This window comes from Amblyomma maculatum, chromosome 1 (assembly GCF_055883805.1).
Source record: "Amblyomma maculatum isolate TAMU_Amacu chromosome 1, ASM5588380v1, whole genome shotgun sequence".
Classification (NCBI taxonomy): domain Eukaryota; kingdom Metazoa; phylum Arthropoda; class Arachnida; order Ixodida; family Ixodidae; genus Amblyomma; species Amblyomma maculatum.
Genome location: NC_139344.1, coordinates 164,372,561 through 164,394,446, shown reverse-complemented (window position 1 = coordinate 164,394,446; position 21,886 = coordinate 164,372,561). Strand labels below are relative to the sequence as shown.

The 21,886-nt window shown below is 41.5% G+C and overlaps 3 protein-coding genes and 1 pseudogene across 4 annotated transcripts in view; 3 read left to right on the top strand and 1 right to left on the bottom strand.

Annotated features, from left to right (window-relative positions):
- LOC146204795 (DENN domain-containing protein 1A-like) overlaps positions 1-6,775 on the top strand; it is a 69,959-nt gene extending 63,184 nt beyond the window's left edge. For both annotated transcript variants that reach the window (XM_084589499.1, XM_084589498.1), the window contains one exon: positions 1,925-6,775. In XM_084589499.1, coding sequence (XP_084445625.1) covers positions 1,925-2,512 — 588 coding nt within the window. In that variant the 3' untranslated portion in view covers positions 2,513-6,775. The remainder of the gene's footprint in view (positions 1-1,924) is intronic.
- A 7,831-nt stretch (positions 6,776-14,606) lies between these two features.
- LOC146204794 (gem-associated protein 7-like) lies at positions 14,607-15,159 on the bottom strand. Its single transcript, XM_084589497.1, has one exon. The coding sequence runs from the start codon at positions 15,094-15,096 to the stop codon at positions 14,722-14,724; it is 375 nt and encodes a 124-aa protein (XP_084445623.1). The 5' UTR covers positions 15,097-15,159; the 3' UTR covers positions 14,607-14,721.
- A 241-nt stretch (positions 15,160-15,400) lies between these two features.
- LOC146204793 (uncharacterized) lies at positions 15,401-16,134 on the top strand (the record flags this gene model as incomplete). The annotated part of the gene is made up of 3 exons (XM_084605179.1): positions 15,401-15,596; positions 15,921-16,045; positions 16,117-16,134. Coding segments are annotated over 3 exons (339 nt in total), but the record flags the coding sequence as incomplete, so codon positions are not given.
- A 3,336-nt stretch (positions 16,135-19,470) lies between these two features.
- Positions 19,471-21,432, top strand: LOC146204792 (uncharacterized; annotated as a pseudogene).
- Positions 21,433-21,886: the final 454 nt, after the last annotated feature.

Below are 21,886 nucleotides of genomic sequence, written 5' to 3'. Positions count from 1 at the left end.
AAGTAAATCTTTCCTCCCCTCTGCTGTCAGTAAATAATGAGGGAAAAAAATGCGCACACCGTCGTCACGAAAACACAGATCTCACTCTCAGCCTGAGCCCAGACTCACGACTCGGATCATGATCTGAACGTGCATTCGGACTCGCTCACAGCATAGATCATAGCCTGAACTTCAGTCTTGGCTCACTCATAACTCGAATCATGATCTGAGCGCGAGTTCGGACTCACTTGCGACTCGGACTAAATATGAGTCCGTACTCACTTACGACCGAGATTCTGAATGTGAGCATGAATTAGCTCGACTGAGGCGGCTCATGAATGCTTCCACCAGCCTATGCCTACGGGTGCCCCTACCTATGCTTTCAAATGTTACAATCTTCTGCTTTAAAGGTCTGATGAAGTTATGTATCTTGAATGGCCAGATGGGTTTGCCTTAGGGGTGATTGCATGACTGCTGCCAGCATGCCTTCAGAAACTTCTTAGTTCAATATTCACGTTCCTTGGATTATTTGTTACTATAAAAAAAGAAAACAAAAAGCAAGGAAAGGCTAAGCAATTTTCATTCTCGCAGCTATTCGCTACAGGCATTCCACACTGTATGATCACACGAGTTCCCTTGACCATCAGTATGATTGCAGTTTCCCAGCTGCCACAATACAAACTAGATTTGTTTTTTTACCAAGTTATAGTCCGAATTTTTCCTTTGTGTCCTTCCTTACACGCAGAAATAGAAAGCTGATGCTCAAGTTTACCCAAGTTTTTTGTTTTCAAGAACTGAAGTGTGCCCTTTAAAAAATATGATTTGAAGAAGTGCTATTCTCAGATAAGGTCCTGTATTGCTCTCATTCTCTGTGCAGAACAGTTTTATGAAAATTGGCTTTTGTCCCAGCGATGTGTATCCACCTCAGCTAGCTGCCACCCTGATATATTGAGATGCGAACACAACCTGAACACTATCGAATCTCGCCCATATTACAAGCAGCAGTTTCTATGGAACAGGATGCAAAACATGCACGAAAGCCAGAAAAATTTTGTTTATCAAGTTGGACATGCAAAATAAATGGAGGGATTTTTTTTTTCTTTTTTTTTTTAAAGGATGGCTTCATGTTTTCTGGTAGCCTTCATACGGCACTGGCTAGCATCAGTTTTCATTTGCTTGTTTTGCTAGCACAAATGCTTTAAAGTGTCTGAAGTGTGTTGATTCATTCACATACCCACTTATTCTGACAAGAATGAGTCGGAGTATAATTGCGACCTCAAAAAATGGTGTTGAGTCACGATGTGGATGTATGAGGATCCGACAGAAATATCATAATTAATCTTAGGGGAAGGCTGAATTTTTTGTGTTCAATCCTGGCACTCTTCTTGCAAAAATTTAATGTTACAAAAATTTTTTCCTTGCTATATTATAATCCAAGCCTGAAGGGGATATCCGCATAAAGAGCTTAGGTCTGCTATTCAGGCTGAAGGAACTCGGCACCTTCAAAACAATGATTAGGATTAGGAGCCCCTTGCTTTTTTGCAAACGTGTACCCTGTTTACTAGAATGTAAAGCAACTATGATTATAGCAAGAGGGCCAACTTTGCGGGTGCAAAACATGGGGGCCGGGGGAGAGGGAAGCACACAAATATAAGTAAGGGCCACTGTCATTGTGTACACTGTGGGCATTAAGGCCTCGTTGTAAAAACAAAACATATCCCTGTCACTTAACCTGCCTCTCGACAACGTTAATGAGACATATAATTAAGCTTTCATCACTGGCTAGGCATTACCTTTTTTTACTGCTGAATTTTTTATATTCAGCAGAATGGCTGCTGAAATCTTCTGTGCTGCCACATACGTAGAAAAGCAGCGCAAAGTTTCTTCGTAGTTAAGGAGCAATTTGATGTGTAGCTAACTTGCATTGGGTACTTTGCGAACACAGGCATTCAGTGACCCTTCACTGCATAAGGTGCCCTTGGCCCCACCTCCAAGGAAAGCACAGAGGAACGCAAACCGCCCGTCACCATCCACCGATGCACCGCTGATTCGTCTAGACTCCCAGGAGAATGAGGATGAGCTGAACAACCATCAGCCTCCAGCTGTGTCTGAGGCAAAAGCAGTTCCTGTCCTGGCACCAGTTGCAGCACAGCTGACGCGCGTTACTCAGCCAGGAGTGCGAGCGGCACGACCATTGCCGCCAGCAGTCCACGTGATGGCGCCAAGGACACAGGCATTGTTGCCTGGCCAGGTGCCGCTGGCAACAAATCCAGTGGCATTTCCAGGCCACCCGTTTGCCCCATCGCCATATTCAAACTTGCAGCGACGATTCCAAGCTGTGCCCTACATGGGAGCCCCACACCCCTCCTTTGCAACAAACCCTTTTCTTCGGATGCCTTGGACTCCACCTGTGACACCCCCAGTGACACCACCAGTCACGTCGCATCCCCCCACGGTTTCTGTTTCGCAGCCAACACCATCGTCCAGGTTTCCCAAACAGCAAGACCCTTGTGCTGATCTTATTGACCTCTGACTGTGTAGGCTGCTGTGGGGCGTTGTGTCCAGCAGATGCTTTAACTATTCTCTCCTATTTATTATGGTTTAAGCAACATAGGCGCAATTATTTGTGTATATATAGAACACTTGACAAGGGGAATGCAGAGGAGTGATGGTATAGTATAGCGTTTTACTTGAAAGTGGTGTGGCAGTATGATTAATTATTCTAGCACATGCTACTCAGACTGATTGTCTGTGTGAGCAAAATGATGCCTGGTGGAAACATTGTAGGCAGTCGGAAATTACTGTCTTCTTACTGTATAAACTTTTGAACTTGCTCCTAGAATATGACATAGGATAATTAATGAAGTTTTTAGTATTGTCACTAAGTTGGTAAATGCATTTGAAATGTTGCTGTCAATAAGAGCTCTGTGATAATCTGATGCAATGTTCATTGTAGAACTTACCTATATTTATCGCAAGCATAGGAGCTGCACTATGTCTTCATTCTGAAAAGTTGTGTGCATTCAGTTGAATAAGGAAAAATATGAGGTGAACTTTATAACTCATCACTATGTGGTGTGGAATTTAGGAAGGAAAGTGTGGCATGGCATGGTAAAGAGTATTTTTTTAATTGAAGACTGACTTAGGAAACTGACAGTAAAAAAGACGAATCTAGTAAGTGCATGATGGTAAAGGTATCAAGAAGCTGCTTAATACTAATCCCCTAAACTGTCTAGTTTTCTCAGGCAGATGCAAGTGTGGCCTCCTATGCTTGTCGTCCTAGAAAATTGTGTTATTCCTAAAATATAGAGACTTGCTTATACTACACTTTATCTAGATGGGAAACAGCAGGTCTTTTTGAGCCAAACATTATTGTAGTGCACAAAAAAGAATTTATTTTCTCTTTTTTGCTTGGTGCAGCCTTTGCACTTGTTGGCCACTACAAGACTACAACGTCCCTGCGCACATATGAGAATGCGTTTTTGCATAATGCCTCCTAGTTTGGGGGGCTGATGATGCTAGCCATTTTTTCTTAGTTATAACCAACATAGTCTTGTAATATCCTCACTGAAAAGGGGTTGCACCTGACATAGTAATAGCGTTGCTTCATTTCATGCTCTTATGGAGAAACATCACATGTAGCATTGCAGCCTAGAAACGAATCTTCGGAGCTGAATGAAAATGCGTAAAATTGATTTAATTTCCTTAAAACAGCAACCACACTTGAAGTACTTGTATGAAATGGTTATTTGCTCAAGGACATAAGAGACGCTTCCATCATGAGCTTTTGCAGTGAGGCATAGTGGACAATTTTTGTCACTAGTGATGTTACCAGCAACGAGCTGTAACAATAAGTCTGTTGTTACGGTAGCCAGGTGATGTGAACGTAATTCTCTATGTTTACCATGGCGGATTTGTGTTAACGTGGGCCTGTGGCCACAAAATTTTGCTGCCATAACTAATCCGTCACCATTTTACATGTGCATTCTTGCTTTCTTTGTTACTCCTGTGAGAATCAGTTGTTGACTGAGCAAAGCAAGCTTATGGTAAGAAAGTACTGTCAGGAAATGGCTTTTTTTTTTTTTAAGTCATGTTGAACTGTAGTGTTTGTAGCCTTATTGGTGCTATGCACCAGTTAACTGCATAGCTAGGTTATGGGAAGCATGGCCAGTAGCAGTGAGCAATCTGAAGAAATTCAGGCTTTGGTGTGTAGGTTGGCAGTGTCTCTAACAGGTTAGTGGAAAGTGGAAAATGCACCCATGGAAATGTTTTGAATGAGAATTGTGATTTCGGTTACTTCGAGACATCCAAATAATATGACCTGTAAAATGAGGCTTTTCTGTGCGAGCACAGCGGCATTGCTTAAAAATAATGGGCACGTGCAGTGTTTAAGGTTTATTAAAGAAAAGTTCGCCTTTGCCAAGAGGCTTAGCAAGTCTGGGCACTTTGTTGAAATGGAAAACCCACTGAGAAGTGACGACGCAACAGCTTTGCAAGGTACTTTTCGATAATTTAATTAAGAACAGATCTTTTAGCAGGGCAGTCCTTCTATTTCTACGCAGTCTCCTTGCACTAGATGCTATTTTTTTTTTTCGTATGTGAGTGTGCGCATTAAGGGGTGTGATAAGATGTGCCTCCTGTGACGCAAACAGTGGTGGTGTATGGTCATGACTTGATGTGCCAATCAAAGCTAATATTTTTTTTGTAGATTTTCTGCCATAAGGTCTTTGGTTCTTCTCTCTTTTAAATGTGGCTATTGCGAAAGAATATAGCCATACTGTGTAATATGTATAAGAGTACAAAGAAAAAAGCTTGCCAGCATTATTTTCATCATTAGTAGCTGCAAGTTTACTGTCTCAAATTTATGAAATGTATCTGAACTTTTTTCTAAAGCATGACCTAAACACCTAAAACTGTGTTGTTTTAAGGTGATTAACTGAGTGAATGTGACTACATGCTTTATGTACATTACACTTGAGATGGCTAGGTCCAGTGGTGGTTTCAACTGACAGTAGAAGAGCTTACTGAACTATTAATAAAAGGCTAACTAGAGTTCTAGGGCTGAAGAATGCGCTGGTGATTTTATTTTATACTGATAATTCCCCTCAGAAAAAGCAGCTCTGATACAAAGATCCAAGTTGTGCTAAGCTTAAGAAATGTGCTGCTAGCAGTGGCGTATGTGACTTTTAGTTTTGCTTGTCCCACATGAGAAGCAGAGTAGCCTTAAAGTTTCATTAAATCATTTTCTTAAGTACCTACTTGCAGGTAGACTGCACATAAATGCATTGAGAATTTATTATTCCTTTTTGAAAGCTATTTCAAGGTTTCTTCTCTTTTTATTTGAGCATTAGAGTAATCTGACTGTACATTTGGATTTCATTGTGGCAATAGTCTGTGCAGCTACTTTGCAAAATTTTAAAGGCCAGTTGCAATTACCTGGTTCAAAGTAGCAACAACTATGAATCAGACTAGTTCTTAGCTTCCACAAGTGTGTCTAAAATTTTATGGATAAGTCATGGAGTGTTATTGATAGCCCATGCTCAAGAAACGTCAAGGGCATCTCTCATCATCATATCAATAATGGCTGGCCTTTGTGCAGCATAACTTGTTCATTCAAAATTATCCAGTGCACATACTCTAAAGTTTATCATGTTATAGAGAAAGTAATTGTGTTGCAGCTATGTTTCTTGCTTACTACGCACAGAAAGTTTTCTAAGATATGCCATCTGTAGAAATGATCTGTTACTGATTGGCTTCCATCAGGGCATACCGCTTAGTTGTTCATTTGCCAGGCCTTGCTTTGTGTGTGGTATTGTCACTGAATGGTTTGGTGCAACTTTATATGTTAATGTATGTATGGTTACTTTTTTCTGTTCTTGCTGTTGACTACAATTGTAATAAGCTTATCTGTTTGGCATGCTGTGAATGTTTTGTGTTTTGAAATGTATATTTTAGCCACTATGAGGGTTGTAGCCTCCAGTCAGTCACAAACATTTCAGAAAGGGTGTGTGATCATGTTTGCAGCATTCACATGGCAGCATGAACCTTAGTGAATTCATTCAGCAGTGTGAACCAATGAATAGGCTTGAATATGGGCTCTGTTTAGATACCACGTCAGGCTAAGGCTGAATGTTCAGCTTTTTCGTCAATTTGTTTTTTGTTTCCTAGTGGCTTTGATACTTTTTCTGTCATGCATTAGTGAGCAAAATTTATACTATTTAAGATTGAGCACATTTTCACTTGTATTTGCTTTTGTGTCACTGCCAAGGTAACACTTTTTTTTTTTTTTTTTTTTTTTTTTTTTTTTTTTTTTTTGTTCTTTACTGGCATCTCTGACACCTTGTGAATTTCCTGAGAGCCTGTATACTCCTCTGTGGAAAAAGTAGCCCGTTTTATAATTGTTTTGTGAAAAAAAATATAGGAAGTGTGCTACTTTGCAAACTTTATGCCGGCAGTGGTTATTTATGACAGAAGTGTGAGCTTTGCAGCTTTTAGTACATTCTTGCAATGCCTCATTTGACAGTTACTTTTTAGTTTAGGGTCACTTGCACAAATTGAATTTTTACTAACAACTTTACGTCCATACTCGTTATTTATACTAACTCCTCTTTACTCATACGACTGCCCAGTGGGTTTGCTGCATTGAAATGGTGCATGTGAATACGGTCATGCAGATGGAGTGGAGTGCATGCACATGAGACAGGAAAGTGCTCTTGAGAATGCATGACAGCACATTCCTGCTGACGTCAGTGAGAATTTCTTTTTTATGTAGAGCATTAAACTATTACCATTCCTTTTGTGTTGCACATGAGCTGTGGTGTACAGTCATCTACAGCTGCTCATAATTCAGAGCTGGAATGAATATGGTTGATTTGCTAGAGACGTGAAGTTTAGCATAATTTGTCTTGGCATACGCAAATGCTACAAGGCAAATTTAATTCTTAGGGATTGAGTGAAACATGGCTTTGAATGCTGGCCAGCCAGCAGCTTCATTCCTCTCCACAGTGAAATCCACATCAAGTACTAATGTGTAATCTGAGCACGGCAAAAATTACTACATCTCCGGCTTTCCCTGTTAAAAAAACAAAAAAACAAATGGCTTGAAATCTGACAGGCTCTTTGCTAGTGTGTGGTAGAGGTATGAGCAAACTAACATCTTGGGTCAAAAAGATTTGGTGCTGCAGTGCTGACCGAAACTGAAACTGACTGTAAAAAGTGGCTTGTAATTAATCAGGCGCCATGCAATCTGACTTCCTTAGCTTATTTTAGTCATTACTGAATGCGTAGGAATCTTTCAAGGCACAAACATCAACGTGCAAAAACTGTGCTTCAAGTATATGTACCTGCTTGAAGGCAGGGAATTAGCTGTCCATTGGAGCAGATGACTGAAAATTGATAGGGTATGGGCTGATATCAGCTGAATGATGTACAAAAGCGTCGAGTAGTTTTCATCTGTGCACTTCAGTGTGTCAGTGGGTCTATTTAAATGACACTGAAAAATTAATGCCTTGCAAAGCCACATGAATGCACATGTGAGCTTGACACAACTTTCTCCTATACTTTTTCCCAAACAAACGTAGCACATTGCCTAATACCAAATTAAGTGCACTGGCTACCTAAACCATGTTTTTGATTGGTAAGTATGCCTTGGTGCAAAATAATTTGCCGAAATGCACGCTGAGTTCATGCAGTATTTACAAATGATAGCGATTCTTATGCGTATGCGAACCTGTTCATGGCATCTTCATTCAGCACTCCACTGTTTTATTTTTTTGAAATGCAGGTTCATCTGAAAAATGTTAAGGACTACTTCACGCACTTTGTTTTAGGTCCACGCATTATAATGAAACTTCCACTGTAAGCTCACACCAGCATACTGATCATTTGCACTAAATTATTTGTTTCTGTGCAAATTAATTTTAATACTGATTCCATGGCTTCAGTTGAGTTGACATGTTACCCAAAAATTGATCCCTGCTCTGGGCTTGCCACACGTAAAAAAAAAAAAAAAGTATCATGAGCACAAAATTTCACCAATGCTTGTGGCATCATTGTCTTGTTATGTAAAATGCTGCCATCATTTGCATGCTTTAGTTGTAACCTTGGTTTGTTGCAGTTTTAAAACTTTTGTACAGTATTTAAAGAATTTGGCCATAACAGACAGAGGGAGCTTTAAAAAATCAGATGCAACTATTGGGCTCCAAATGTGTGAAGACCTCCATAGTTGCCCTTTAATTTGAAATTTTGTACCACAAGCCTAGTAAAAAATGGCTTCTTAGAAACTACAAAGCAGTAAGGCGCACACGTGGATCTTCATCTAATAAAGAGCCCATGAAGGGCTTTTCTTAGATGCTAGATACTGAGGCTTCCCTTCCCTCATAGCATTACTAGAGAACCTGTGCTTATGTACAGTACAGAGTTGTATGTGCAGTTTTCCCAGTTCTTGGCCTGTCCAGTCAGTGTGAGTTCTAATATCTTTCTCTTTTTTTTTTTCCAGTTTTCCTAGCAGTGCATAAATGTGTTCTCTTTTGTATAAGAATCACTAGCCTATGGCAGTGTTTTACCTTATTTTAGGAAATACAAGGAAAAACGATATTCCCTTCAGGTGCGAAAAAACAATTTTCCAATACAAAAAATATCTGAGGGCCATTTTCGGTTCTCCATGCTTCAAATGACGTGTCCTAAAGAAACTGAAAGAAAAATTTTATTTTTTCATTGTCTTCTGCAATGTCCCCGTTCGGGGACAAGGCGCCTCAATGCAGAAAAAGTAATACATGCTAGTAACAGGAAGTGTGATACTGTCCTTGGCAAGATATCGGACACAAAAGATGCTTAACTGTTTATTTCTTGATTTCTTTAGTCAATCACTGCGGAGTATATTTATTGTGAAAAAGGTAAAAGAAATTGCTCTGAGCAGACTTACAAAAAGATGGGTCACTTTGGCAGCTAATAAGACACTTCGCTGTGCATCCTTCACAACGGCAGTGCTGTGAGTTCAATATGTTGACATGCTCCGGCCAATGGTTGTAGCCATCGCACCTAATGGTAGCTGTCAGTAGCAAATGCGGTCTAACCTTCATCGCAACAGGCTCTGGGTACTTGCTACTTGGCCAACCGCGTTATTTTGAGGTGTTCTGCTGCACGCGAATAGGCTGTTCACAATGTCAGTTTGGAAGGCCAAATGACAGAGGGATGATTATATCACTGTGTTTATATCGCTCATGTGACGTAGTCGCCACAGCCACCGCTCGGCTGTTGAAACCAAAACAGATAAGAAAAGAAAATTGATTATAAATTATTTAGCAATCTTAGGCTAAATCACCTGTAGACTGTTAATGTATTATGCATCATTAGAAAGAATAAAATGCGAACCCCGAAATTAGGTATCTATAGTCCTTTAATGTTGATTTAATGTACCTAATGTTTAGTCTAAATGGCCAATCAGGGTTAATAGCTTGCTTCTAGTGAAAAGCACGTTAGAAAAGGCAACTCTAATTACTAATGCATGAATGGGGGATTTATAAGAGATCAAAAAAAAAAAAATTTCCTCTGAGCAGTCAAACAACACCAGAAACATTTAGGTTTCTGGAAGAATGGAGCAATCATAAGTTGGTGTAGATTCTTATTTAGAAAATGGTGCTAGCAAGTTTCAAGACGATTGGGGGGACACTTAAGTTGCACATTAAAGGCCCGTTCACACTTGCGACTAGCAGCGGTCGTGCGACCGTTTTGGTCGAAAAGCGACTGCCGCGGGCCGATCGGGCACTGCTCGAATTTTCAGTCGTGTGACTACTAGTCGCAAACCATTTCACCAATTAGCTAGGTCCCGGAGTACTCGATCGAGCACCTTCTCAATGCAATTGAAGAATACCCCTACCTTTTCAACAAGCGGCACCCGGAATTCAAAGGCAGGGAGAAGGAATATATGGCCTGGGAGGAGATTGGAAAGATATTCGGACTATCCGGCAAATACCATGAACTTTTTAGAAATGGGTTTTTCACGCAGGTGCAACATTTTATATTGACACCACGGTGATTGACATCGTCTATTCGGCATTCTCCTTGAAACACGAGAGCGCGGCATGCGTACCGGCTCGCCTGAAAAAGCTGAAGTGTCTGGCAGGCGGCAGCTACCGGCGTTCACTGTCATCGCCCAGCAGCTCTCCTACTTCCAACTCGTTTGGAACGAGAACAAAATGAGAAGGCGACTGTCGCAAGTGTGAACATCGGTAGTGGCGAGCTCCTCTCCTCTGGTCGCGCGACTGGTAGTCGCGCGTCTTCATCTAGTCGCAAGTGTGAATAGACCTTAAGGGTATGCAATGATAGCGGCCTGTGGTCCTAATTTTGCATAGACTCATTACATAGTATAGAGGCGTAAGGTACCACTTTACATGAAAGATTGCTCGGTATACCCCACTTCCCTAGCTGTACAAGTGAGCTTTCCATGGCCTGGTCAGTGGAGTATGGCTGGTTTGCAACTCAGTGGTTGTGGATTTGAATCCAGCATTATATAGTCTTGAAAATTTTTTTTAAGGGGAAATTAATTTCTTTGTAAAGTTAAATCATTTGAGGCTTGTGGCAACCTTATTTCACTTTATGTGTGATCTTTAACTTTCGTTGCACGTGTGACATCGCATTTAATGCAAGCGTTGTGGAGTGTCGAAATTTCTAAGTGAGGTCGTGTGGCTGTGATGTTGTGACCCTATTGACCAATCGAGACTCGCATCCAACACCACCGCCAAATTTTCTGCGATATAGGGCTCGTATTGTGTTTACACAAGAAAAAGAAGTCAGCTGGACATGTACTGCCCCACTGAATTCTTCTCCTTGTACCTGACTGTTTTTTGTTAGGTGTGTTTAGCTTTGAAACCAAATGGTAGAAAGCAGTAAAGTAGAAGTGCTCTCATGCTGTTTATTTCTAGCCGTAAGCGCATAACGGCAAAACAAATCTGATACCAACTATTTTCCTGTGCGTTCAGTGTTTTTACAATTACTTTCAATTCAGTATGCTTAATTAAAAGCTGTGTGCTCATTTCTGCTAGTTTTAAAACATTCTAGCAACCGTCTGGTTAGTTGACGTTTCTGTTTTAATTCATCATTGCAGTGTGCCATTTATATTCTACACACATTCACACTTCACAGCCCTGGAAAGTAAAACTGGGGAGAGCTCTAAGCAGCTAAATATGGTAGCATGAGAACTAAATGTGAAATATGAACCAGAAATAAGCTGCAACAAAGCAGAAAGTGGGCAAGTATGGTTATCTCAAAGAAGCAGTAATGCTCCATTATAGTGTACATTTTTTAAAGTTCTTTAGCAATAATTCCATTAACTGCTAGAACTAGAGGGTGCTCTCCCAGCATCAAACATTAAAATAACATTTTTGTTTTGATGAACAATTCATACAATGACCTTTTGTCTTCTACCTTTACGAAATGTTACAAATAAGTGCTGAACTATGTTTCTAAATGCTCTGTATGCACAAAAAATTAAGGTAAGCAGCAACAATTAAGACACTACAATATACGTAACTTGCATGTGTGATTGCCGAAAATCCAAACACCATGGGCTTTTATGTAAGGTTCATTTTATGATCTTAGATTTTTTTTCAAATTTGGGGGGCAAAATTCAGATGCTATTTTTCAACTTGATAATAAAGGAGGAGTTGGGCTTTTTTCATGTTAAATTTACAAGGTGTAATAATTTATTCAATCTGTTTCTAACTGGAGGGTAACAATTTGGGCTACATCTCAGGCTGGTAAGCAGGGAAAAAATTGGGAATTCTCGAGAAAATATTCCAGAATTCCATGTTTCTCTGGTAATAATTACTGCAAGTAAAGAGCCTGGACCAGTTTTGAGACATGAAACATTTTATTCACACAAGCTGGTTATCGACTCCTTATACATCCTTGTTAACATTCATGATCATCTGCATGTGCAGGATTTCGGTTTCCCTGCGAGACAGGTCCAGTCTTTGGAGATATCTCAGCTGAGAGAACATTCTCTCAATATTGCAGCTACCATTAGCTACACACAACAATATCAACGTGGCATTTGCTAGCCCGGGGTGACACACAGTTGCGCCACGACAGTAGTCCAATGACAAACACCTGCATTAGTGGGGCTTGCTTCCAGCAAATACTGGTTAAACTCCTCACGAAGCAGGTCTGGAAGTAAATTAAGGTCAGTAGTCGCGTATGAGCTGTTGGCCGCCTCTCGCCTGTGAGCAAACTGGGGTAGAGTTGATCAGTGAGCAGTTTTTTCAGAAATCGGGGAAATGGCAGATTTTGGGAACGATGTCTGGTGTGCAAAAATGGGGTGTAATTGGGTATATACTGCAGTAGAATGCTGAGTTGGCCGGGCGAGTTGGTTGTAATTCATTTTGGATGGAAAAACAATGCAAACGGAGAAGGACAGGAAGCATACAGATGAGTGTCGTCCGTGTGCTTCCTGTTCCTTTGTCTTTTGCACTGTTTTTCCATCCAAAATGAGGTAAAATTGGGTTTTACACAAAAATAAACAACCCTATTTATATATGCTGTCTTCTAAGGGTGCACCAAAGATGTTGGTGAGGAATGATAGACAAGTACACCTGAATTATTAATTGCATTTTGGTAACCTTTATTTGTAGCAGGCTCAGTCCAAGAGGTTTAGCTGAAAATGTCAGTTAGTTGATTATCATTATTCTCCAAACAATGAACAATGTTGCTCAAATTAAGCAGCAAGAAGTTTCGTTGGGACTGGTTTTATAGGGTTTAACATGCCAAAAGTAGTGAGGGACACCTGGGGTTTTGCATGTGCACTGACACTGCATAGTACACGGGCGCCTTGCTTCGCATCGAAAAGCGGCCGGTAGGATGCGATTCTGCGTGCAGCAGTCAAGCACCCTAACCATTGAGCCACCACGGCGGCGAAAAAAGCAGAGTGCTATGTTGCTGATGTTGGAACTAGCTATAGCAGGTTTCTGCGTACCATTTGGCCTGGCACAAAAAGCGCAGTGATTTTCCTACACCCTTCAAGGTATGTGGTCCCCAGTTCTGAAGCCAAAGCTTAAAGCCAAGGTCGCAGTGGCCGAAAGTTTGACCTTCAAGTGACCTTGACCTACTTAAGTGTGGGCGACCACGATTCCATGGTGTCCACCCAAAAGTATACTGTGCCTTTCCCCAAAACCTAACTTCACTGGGGATATAATGTGCACTGACCATCGCACAACACACGGACGCCTCTTCGTTTCGATGGAGGCGAAACGAAGAGGCGTCCGTGTGTTGTGCGATGTCGTGCACGTTAGTGGTCGAAATTACTTCGAAGCCCTCCACTATGGCGCGGCCAGCAGGTATCCACAGAACAAGTGTAGCAGATACTGCGCCTTTCCTTTCCTGTGAACTAATTGCAATATTATTAAGAAAAAACATTACGGGTAGTGACGAGGCCGTAAGCAACAATCGAAGAGGCTGGTATTACACTGAAATAAAGTTTTTATTGGGCTGACTTGCGCCCGCAAAAGAAGAATTCGGCGTCTTGACCTTAACCTCACGTGATCTCGAGTCATCTGATTGGTGGAAACGCCGGAACCGGGTGTTGCCACTACGGAACTAGAAGAGGTGTGAAACACCATGTTCTGGCGTTTCCACCAATCAGATGACTCGAGGTCACGTGAGATAGCGACACTTTGATAACGACGCAAACTGAATACGGGCCGGTGTAGGTGTCCACCTGAAAGCACACCTCTGTCACACGGTCATTTTCGATCCTCACTGAAATCTACCTGCATTGAAGTTTTCAAGAAGGATTGAAGCATCTCGTGCTACATGGGCGTTTTCAATGAGCATTGAAATTTTCCTCATGTGCACTACGAGGGTGTCGACGACCGCTTTCGAGTGTGCTTGAAATCTCGAGATCGATTGAGGAAGCAGCTTGAAGTCAAGCAGGCTCGAGCTCGATTGCACTTGAAAGTTACCGTGAGTCAACCTCGATCTGCATCGAGTTGAATGCAGATAGAGTTCAATGAGGATCGAAAATGTCCGTAGGACAGGGGTATAACTTGCAAAAAAAAAAAAAAAAAAGCGTGTTGAAAAGGCGGTGTTCGCGCTACCACTAGGTTCAACCCATACTTAAACCAATTTTTTTCTTACCTTGATTCGTGCCGATTTTTTTTTTTTCTTTTACACTTTGTGATAAACTGTTCGGGAAACTGCTGCCCGCAATTCTTGCTGGGGGGCGAGCTGGCCCAATAAGTGCCGTTGAAGCTCACTTTAGTGTGGTGCCCTGAATGGTAACATGCCGATGGGAATCTCAAGCAGACATCGGACCAACCACATGCCCGATGTGTTCCACACCAGCTGCAGAAGTGGATGTTCGTCACCTGCTGTGGACTTGTGCAGGGACAAGGGCATCAAGGACACAGATTCTGCGCGAAATGGGACTAACAACAAAGGAAGAGGTCTTCTCTAAATGGCTCACCGACAACGATAAGAGCGGGAGCCTGCTCCGGTTCCTTACGGAAAATAATTTACATGAGTTTCTATAATATGTCTCGTGACAAGCTTGTGTAAAAAAAAAAAAAAAAAGTCTTACTGGTTCTAGCAGGAGCCAGCAGTTACTGGAGCCATCTGGCCCGGGAGACGCAATATATCGACATTAACGTTGTTATTTTTGCTTCTCCTGTTGCGTCCAAATGAAACCAGAAAATATCAGCAACTGGAAATTTTCAACCGACAAGTGACAAAAATGGTAAATGTGTAGCACTACTGCACTATCGCACTATCACATGTATCGGTCGCAGCAGCTGCTGCAGCTAGGTCGTTCACAGTAAAGCTGATTACATCATCAGCTCTGAGTATAGCTGCAGGGTGAATTCCCAACGGAGTAGACAGCTCAGAAACGGCGAAGTTCTCCACATCCTTGTCACAGCCTTGGAAGGTCGCAGTCACGGTAGTGTTTTCGTACATGTGAAACGTAACAACGCGATTCTTGAGTTTTTCCATGAACTGTAGATACTGTTTCCTGAGGTATGCCCTCGCTGCTTGCTGTCGCACCACCAATTCGTCCACTTCTTGCGGGGGCTCACGACTCTCCTCGCCTTGCGAAGGCTTCTCAGAAACCGGTATATTGAAGTCCATGACCGACGTGAACGTTCTCTACCGCTTGTGAAGGGGCAACCAAAGGGGTGATGCTATATTCACACCAAATCGGTCTAGGGGCGGGGCCTCCGCTTTTCACGTGACTACTGACGTCATAATTTTGGCAAAAAAAAAACAAAACGTTAAGGGCGGGGCTTTTGTTTTTCACGTGACCACTGACGTCATGGCTTCGGCAAGAAAAAAAAACATAAAATAAAAAAGCGCGCTGCTCATCCGCGCGCGCTCTTCTCGATCTTCTCTATCCGTTCCACTGTTTCCTCGCGACCATGAGTGATGCTTCCTCGCGACCATGAGTGATGCTCCTGAACGTCAGGAGCTCATTTTGCGACGCTATCTTAGCGACATACATGAGGAAGGAGGCTACTGTCATGGATACCTGAAATGCGAAGATGATTTAAAAAAGTTGGAGAGATCTCTAGCGGCTGGCAACGTAAAGTATGCTGTGCGGACTTCACGAGAGTTTGATGCGTCATCCAAAGGTAAGTTCCTTTCACAGTAACGGGCTTCTAGCCAGTAATATATGTATGTGTACGCATGCAAGCATCACTCTATTTTTCTTTAGCCACTTAGCTGCAGCACGACAGCAGAAGGCTAGAATTAAGGCGAGCTGTGTAATGCTGTAATGTGAACTTTATACAGTACATATAAGAGCAATAATTTCGCTTTTCGTTTGTAGCAAGGATTGAGCAAAATTTATTTGCGTGTGTGTGCGCGCGCGCGAGACAGAGAGAGGAGTGTGTGTGTGTGCGTTCGCGCGTCGGGAGTCATTTATACGAACCTGATAAATGCGTGCCTATTTTCAGCACGATATATGTTCTCCATGATTCATCATGGCCGAAAAATTCTTATGGATGTGCCTTTCCGGGTAGAGAGAGAAGTTGTAAAAGTCTGCATCCTCGGCGAAGAATACTGGAAGAGTGACAAAGCGGTACGTGCAAGATTTTGAAATTGGTGATGGAATTATACCTAGGTGATTTTCTTTTTTTTTTTTTAATTCAGCTAGCATTAGAAATTTAGCCTTTCACCTGTGTGCCTCTAACTGCCTGTAAATATGCACAAATCTGCGTGCATATATATATATATATATATATATATATATATTTCTTAGGTAAAGCGCGCGGAGAGAAAAGATAAAAAATGTGTGGCAGCAGCTCAATGATGTTAATTGCATTTATTATTACAATATATATGTAGTAAAAGCGGTATTATGTATATAAATTATTTTTTTTTTTTTCTGTTAAGTTCCGCATATATGTCACAGCATATATGCGGGTCTACTTGTATCTGTTTGACACCAGTAATATGCATTGGTCTTCGATTCCATGACGCGTCCTGAAAAGTTTCGCCCCCGATAGTACAACGAGCAGAGCTTGATGCTAGGGCATCGACCGCGCCAACATTCCATGACCATAAATAGTTAAGCCCCCCCCCACCCTCTGCGTTTTTTTTTTTTTTTTTTTTTTTTTTTTTTTTGAAGTGAGTTCTCGCCGTCGGCCGCGGGGTGCCGGATGCATTGTGTACACCGCTTCAGCTTGCTGGCAGGAGCCAGGCGCCCATCAGCTTGATGGCGTAGGTGATTTCCTGTGCTCAGTGCAGGCCGTTGGCTGGCTTTCGTGGTAACTGGTAACGCGATCGAGGGGCCGCCGGTCCTAGCTGTAACTGGGCTAGCAATCAGTGTGCTGCCTTCAGCACGAGGTCAACGATCGTTCACTGCTCGGAATTCCTCGGGGTCTCCGCGCACACCTTTCCTTCCTTCACAAGCAGCCGGAATAGACGAATTCCTCGGCTGCTTGTTGATGGCCTCCGCGGCGTTGTTAGAGCTCGACGCGCGCGGGCTTAGTGATATATGAAACTGTCCGGCCATCATCGCGATATCCATCTTTCACATATATATTCAGTAAAGATCTTTGCTGCATGGTTCGGGTGGCCTTATGGTATGAAATAATCATGCAGTCAAATTGCACGCACAGGGTTTATATATCTAATACATGATGGCATATCTCAAAGCTCGCGCTGCGTGGTAATTTAATTGTCTGTATACTTATTGAACTGTGTCGTTTTCTCAGAGCACTAGAATTAAACAACTTAATTCTCGATCCCCTAAATATGTATACCTTATTTTTCAGTTATCACCATTAATGTTGTCACATCCATTAAGGTCAGTTGCTAGAAAACGGCTAGAAATATCAGTTTTATTCTATGTAAAATATATATATATATATATATATATATATATATATATATATATATATATATATATATATATATATATATATATATATATATATATATTTGCGTGATCATGCACATTGGCGAGCCCGTAACACTGCGGCCCGCGCAGTGTGTCATCGCTGCCTTAATACTATGTTTCATACTTGTAAACGTGGCGCGGTTCAGGTGCCCGCAGAAACAAGTGTGACTGATACTGCGTCTTAACCTTCCTCTGAACCAATTATTATTATTGTTCCCCCTCTTCCTTTCATTCCCAACGGTTTACTCCATTTTTATTGTCATTTACATCCTCAACGGCCCGTGGCGCCTTCCTTTAGCGTTATTCCCACGACCGATTTGCCGATTCCCACCCGCACTGATTTTCAAAAGTTGGCTTCTCCTCGCTACTCACAAGCTCTATGGTTAGGCCATTCTGCTGGGCGCTATTGCATCGTTTCTGGCCAGTATACATATTTTTGCCTCCGAATTATTTATTTGCCTCATGTAATTCATGTATTTGCCTCGTGTAATTACATATTTAACTCCGAGTGCCTGGTCATGGCCAGGCGCTCTTTCCTGTAACAAAATTGAGGTATGTTCACTGCAAACAAAAATAAGTCGTTTTCTGGAAGGAAAAATGAGACAGCAGATTCACTTTACTATATCTGAGCTTACTATACATATGTATATATATATATATATATATATATATATATGTGTGTGTGTGTGTGTGTGTGTGTGTGTGTGTGTGTGTGTGTGTGTGTGTGTGTGTGTGTGTGTGTGTGTGTGTGCAGTGAAAAGGTCTATTGAAAGTAGGCCACTGTAACAGTTTGTATTCTCACTGTAGATACGCCGACTTAGTGGTATATTTGCTTTGCATTATCTCAATAATTTAATCCAGATGCTGATTTTGTGATTTTCATGTGCATGAACAAAATTCCCTAAACCATCATCAGCTCTAGAGCACTTCTTTTCAATTCGCCACAAGACAGTAACCATCGAATTACCCTGATTTTGTCAGTCACAACATTCTTACTGCACATTTCTTTCATAAATTAATGACTTCAACTGTCGATAATCAGTTATCAAATGATAGTTCGTAATAGTGTGTCAAAGCGCTAGGCCATGTAATACTTTGCTTTCTTTTTCATTATAAGTGCACCGACAGGATTTGTCACCGGTCTCCATGTATTCGTACAGTTTTACAAGAGGATGCAATACTGATTTCCACAAATTGTATATACATTTCAGAGCCCGGCTCCAGAAGACTGGACAAAGGAAACCTTTGAAAAGAAACGGCTCAACATCCAAGGAACAAAAAAGAAAGGATGCCCAGCAACCTTGAGTCTGAAGTGGATTCAAGTTTTTCCTGATTTCAAGGTATATTTACAGCAATACGTTCTAGACAGGCTAAAGAGCAAGATCTCTAGAACTTATCTGTATTCCTATGCTGTGCATTTGCATTCACACACTATAGTATGTGGGCCAAGTTCTGTGTCCATTATCCATTAGCATATTTACTGCGCAGAAGCCATTGCCCACTTCCACAAATCATTTCAAGAGGCAAGAGCTTTGGCCACTGAGAAGAGAATCTATGTCGCGATTGCTTGCTACTCTTCTCATTGTAACAGTTCTTTTTTTTTGGCAGCAATCAAACAGTAAAAATTAACCACTATTCTTGTGCTCTAATTAAAGCTCGAAACATAGAATGAAATGAAAGCAAATTTTACATTTAGCTAGCAGCTGTTACAAGATGTGCATTTCTTTTGCATCAAGTAACAGTTGCAAATGGCCATGTGGCATATGCTCTACTCCCTGCACATTCCCATATGTGTCCGGATGTCTGTTCATTTAAAGCCAGTTATTTGTGTGCAGCCAGCACTAGTCATTCGACCTTTAACCTTTTATTTTTAATGTATGTGAGTTCAAGCATACCACAGAGCATGCCTCTTCACTTAAGCTGCTCAGTAATTTTCTGTAGCCAAGTCATATCCTGAAGACGTTAACTACTTGCTTGATTCACTCCTTCCCTCGCATAGCAAAACCTGGGAGATGTGCAATGGTTGCATTATCCTATGTTGTCTCCTACAATTTTTACTTATGGCTTAATTCGTAAATTGATTCCTGATAATATTTTTCTAGGTGGACATACCCCAACCGTGTGGTCGCATTAAGGCAAACGGACTAAAATCGGAAAAGATTAACAACCTCCAAGAAGCACTTCAAGAAGCAAGAGCTGTGGCCACTGAGGAGAGAGTATATGTTGCTATTGCTGACTGCTCTTCTCATTGTAATCATGGCTTCAATGAAATGGAGGGTTTCAGCCAGACTGTAGATAAGAGTTTAGTTGAGCGAATAGGTGTGCTGGTGAGGGAAGGCATCACATCTGTTTCTGACATGAAAAAGTGCCTTCATTACCATGTGCATGATGTGCTTTTTCCAGGCAAAGAGAAACCTGACAGCAGTAGCAGAGCATTTTTCCCTACTGCTAAGGACATTAGCAACCACATCCAAAACACTCTTCGGAAAGATCGCTTCAGCACTGTTGACCAAACAAATGCACTGAATCTGGTCACAAGAATTCAAAATGAGCAACCTGAAAGTTCAGTACTTTTCCGGCCATATGCTGTAAACAAGAGTGAAAGTAGTTGCATGTCTGATAATATGGAAGAGAATGTTGCGAGTGAGTGTGAGCCGACACTGCTTTTTTGTTATCAATCAAAATTTATGAAAAATATGCTTTCAAAATATGGAAGTGCAGTTATCTGCTTAGATTCTACACACAAAACAAGTGATTATGCCCTCCCCCTTTTTCTTCTCGTTGTGAAAACACCATCAGGCTACACTGCTGGTGCATTTATTGTGCACTTTGAAACTGCTGCTTGCATTGCTGAAGCTTTGAATGTTTTCAGAAAATGGGCTGGTCATCTTTCACCACAATATTGGATGGTGGACTACTGTCAAGCCGAGATGAACGCCATACGGCAAACATTTCCTGAAAGTAAAATATCAATCTGTGATTTTCACAGGTGTCAGGCATGGCATAGGTGGCTCCGCAGAACAGAAAATGGTGTTTCACACCCTGGTGAAGCTCTGAATATTATGAAACGTGTAGGCAATGCTTGTAATGCAGGTGAATTTCAAACAGCATTGGAAGAACTTATGTGTTCGGAGTATTGGAAGAACGAAAAGTTTCAACATTATTTTGAAACAGTTTGGCTTGATGTGAAGGAGCTTTGGGTTCTTTTCTACCGCCTTGAATATGACGTTGTTCTCACAACAAAAAATGGCATTGAGGTGCAAAATAGAGTACTCAAGGCACACTACGTGAAAAGTGCAAGTGGGAAGCGATCTCTCACTTCCCTTGTTACTGTGCTGTTACATTCTTACCTTCCAAACTGTGAAAAAAAATTTGTGGAAGCAGAAATGAGGCAGTGTGCACTTTACAGACAATAGAGCGAGAACGTCCCTTCATGGACGACCTCACATGTTGAGGAGGATTGTAAATTCAGAAGAATGCACACAAGCTGATATAGTTGCGTTGCCTACTGGAAGAACATTTTGTGTCCGTTCTGAGAGAAGTGGGGACATTTCTCACACTGTTGACTTTAGCAAGCCCACTTGCACTTGCCTTGACTTCCGTAAACATAAATACCCCTGTAAACATTTCTGTGCCATTTTTAAATTTGCTGATGGGTATTCTTTTTTGTCATTGTCTCATGCCTACCTGAATGGGCCACATATTACTTTGGACCATTCTACACCAACACTTTCATCGTCCTGCAGTGATGCTGAGGCAGATGAAAACTTAACAGAAACCTCTGGAACTACAGTGTCTGAGCCAGCAGTTCGTACAGGGCCTTCAGAAATGCATAGAAAAATTGTGGAAGGTTGGGAAAAGTGCAGTTCGATCCTCTATCATTGTCATGATGAGGAAGTTCTCTCCGAAATGAATGATTTTTTTTACTATGCTTTCAGAAGGCTAGCCAGTTCTGTGCCAGAGAGTTCTGGCTTGCATGTCCGAAGTTCACCGGTAAAAGGATGTTCATCTCTAAAGCCTCTCCCTAAACGAAAGCGGCTACTCGACAAATAACACCATTACAATTATTGGCTCAGAAAGGCACAGTCGTGCCCTGTCTCTCATTTCACCAAATAATTGAGCAATATTTTTTTTTTTTTTTAACTGAAGGACATAGGACGATGCCTTAGTAACCTGTGATTCATTGATAATGGTGCCTTGCAAAGTAACTCAGGGTACTAATTTAGACAGGCAAGATAGAACAATAGGACTAAAATTTTATGTGGAGAAAATGAAAGTAACACTTAACAGGCTAGGGTATCAAACAGGAGTTTATGATAGGTAGCAAGGACCTGGAAGTAGTTAGGAAATATGACTTCTTACTACAGGGTATAGCAACCGCCTGTCGCTTCGATGGCAGTCAAATAACTTGAAAAATAAAATTGACTTGAAGAACATTTGGCAGGTACTAGCTCTCAGATCATGAATGGCAGCTGACTAGTAGTATCCCTCAAAAAAGTAAATAGCATATGTGATAGC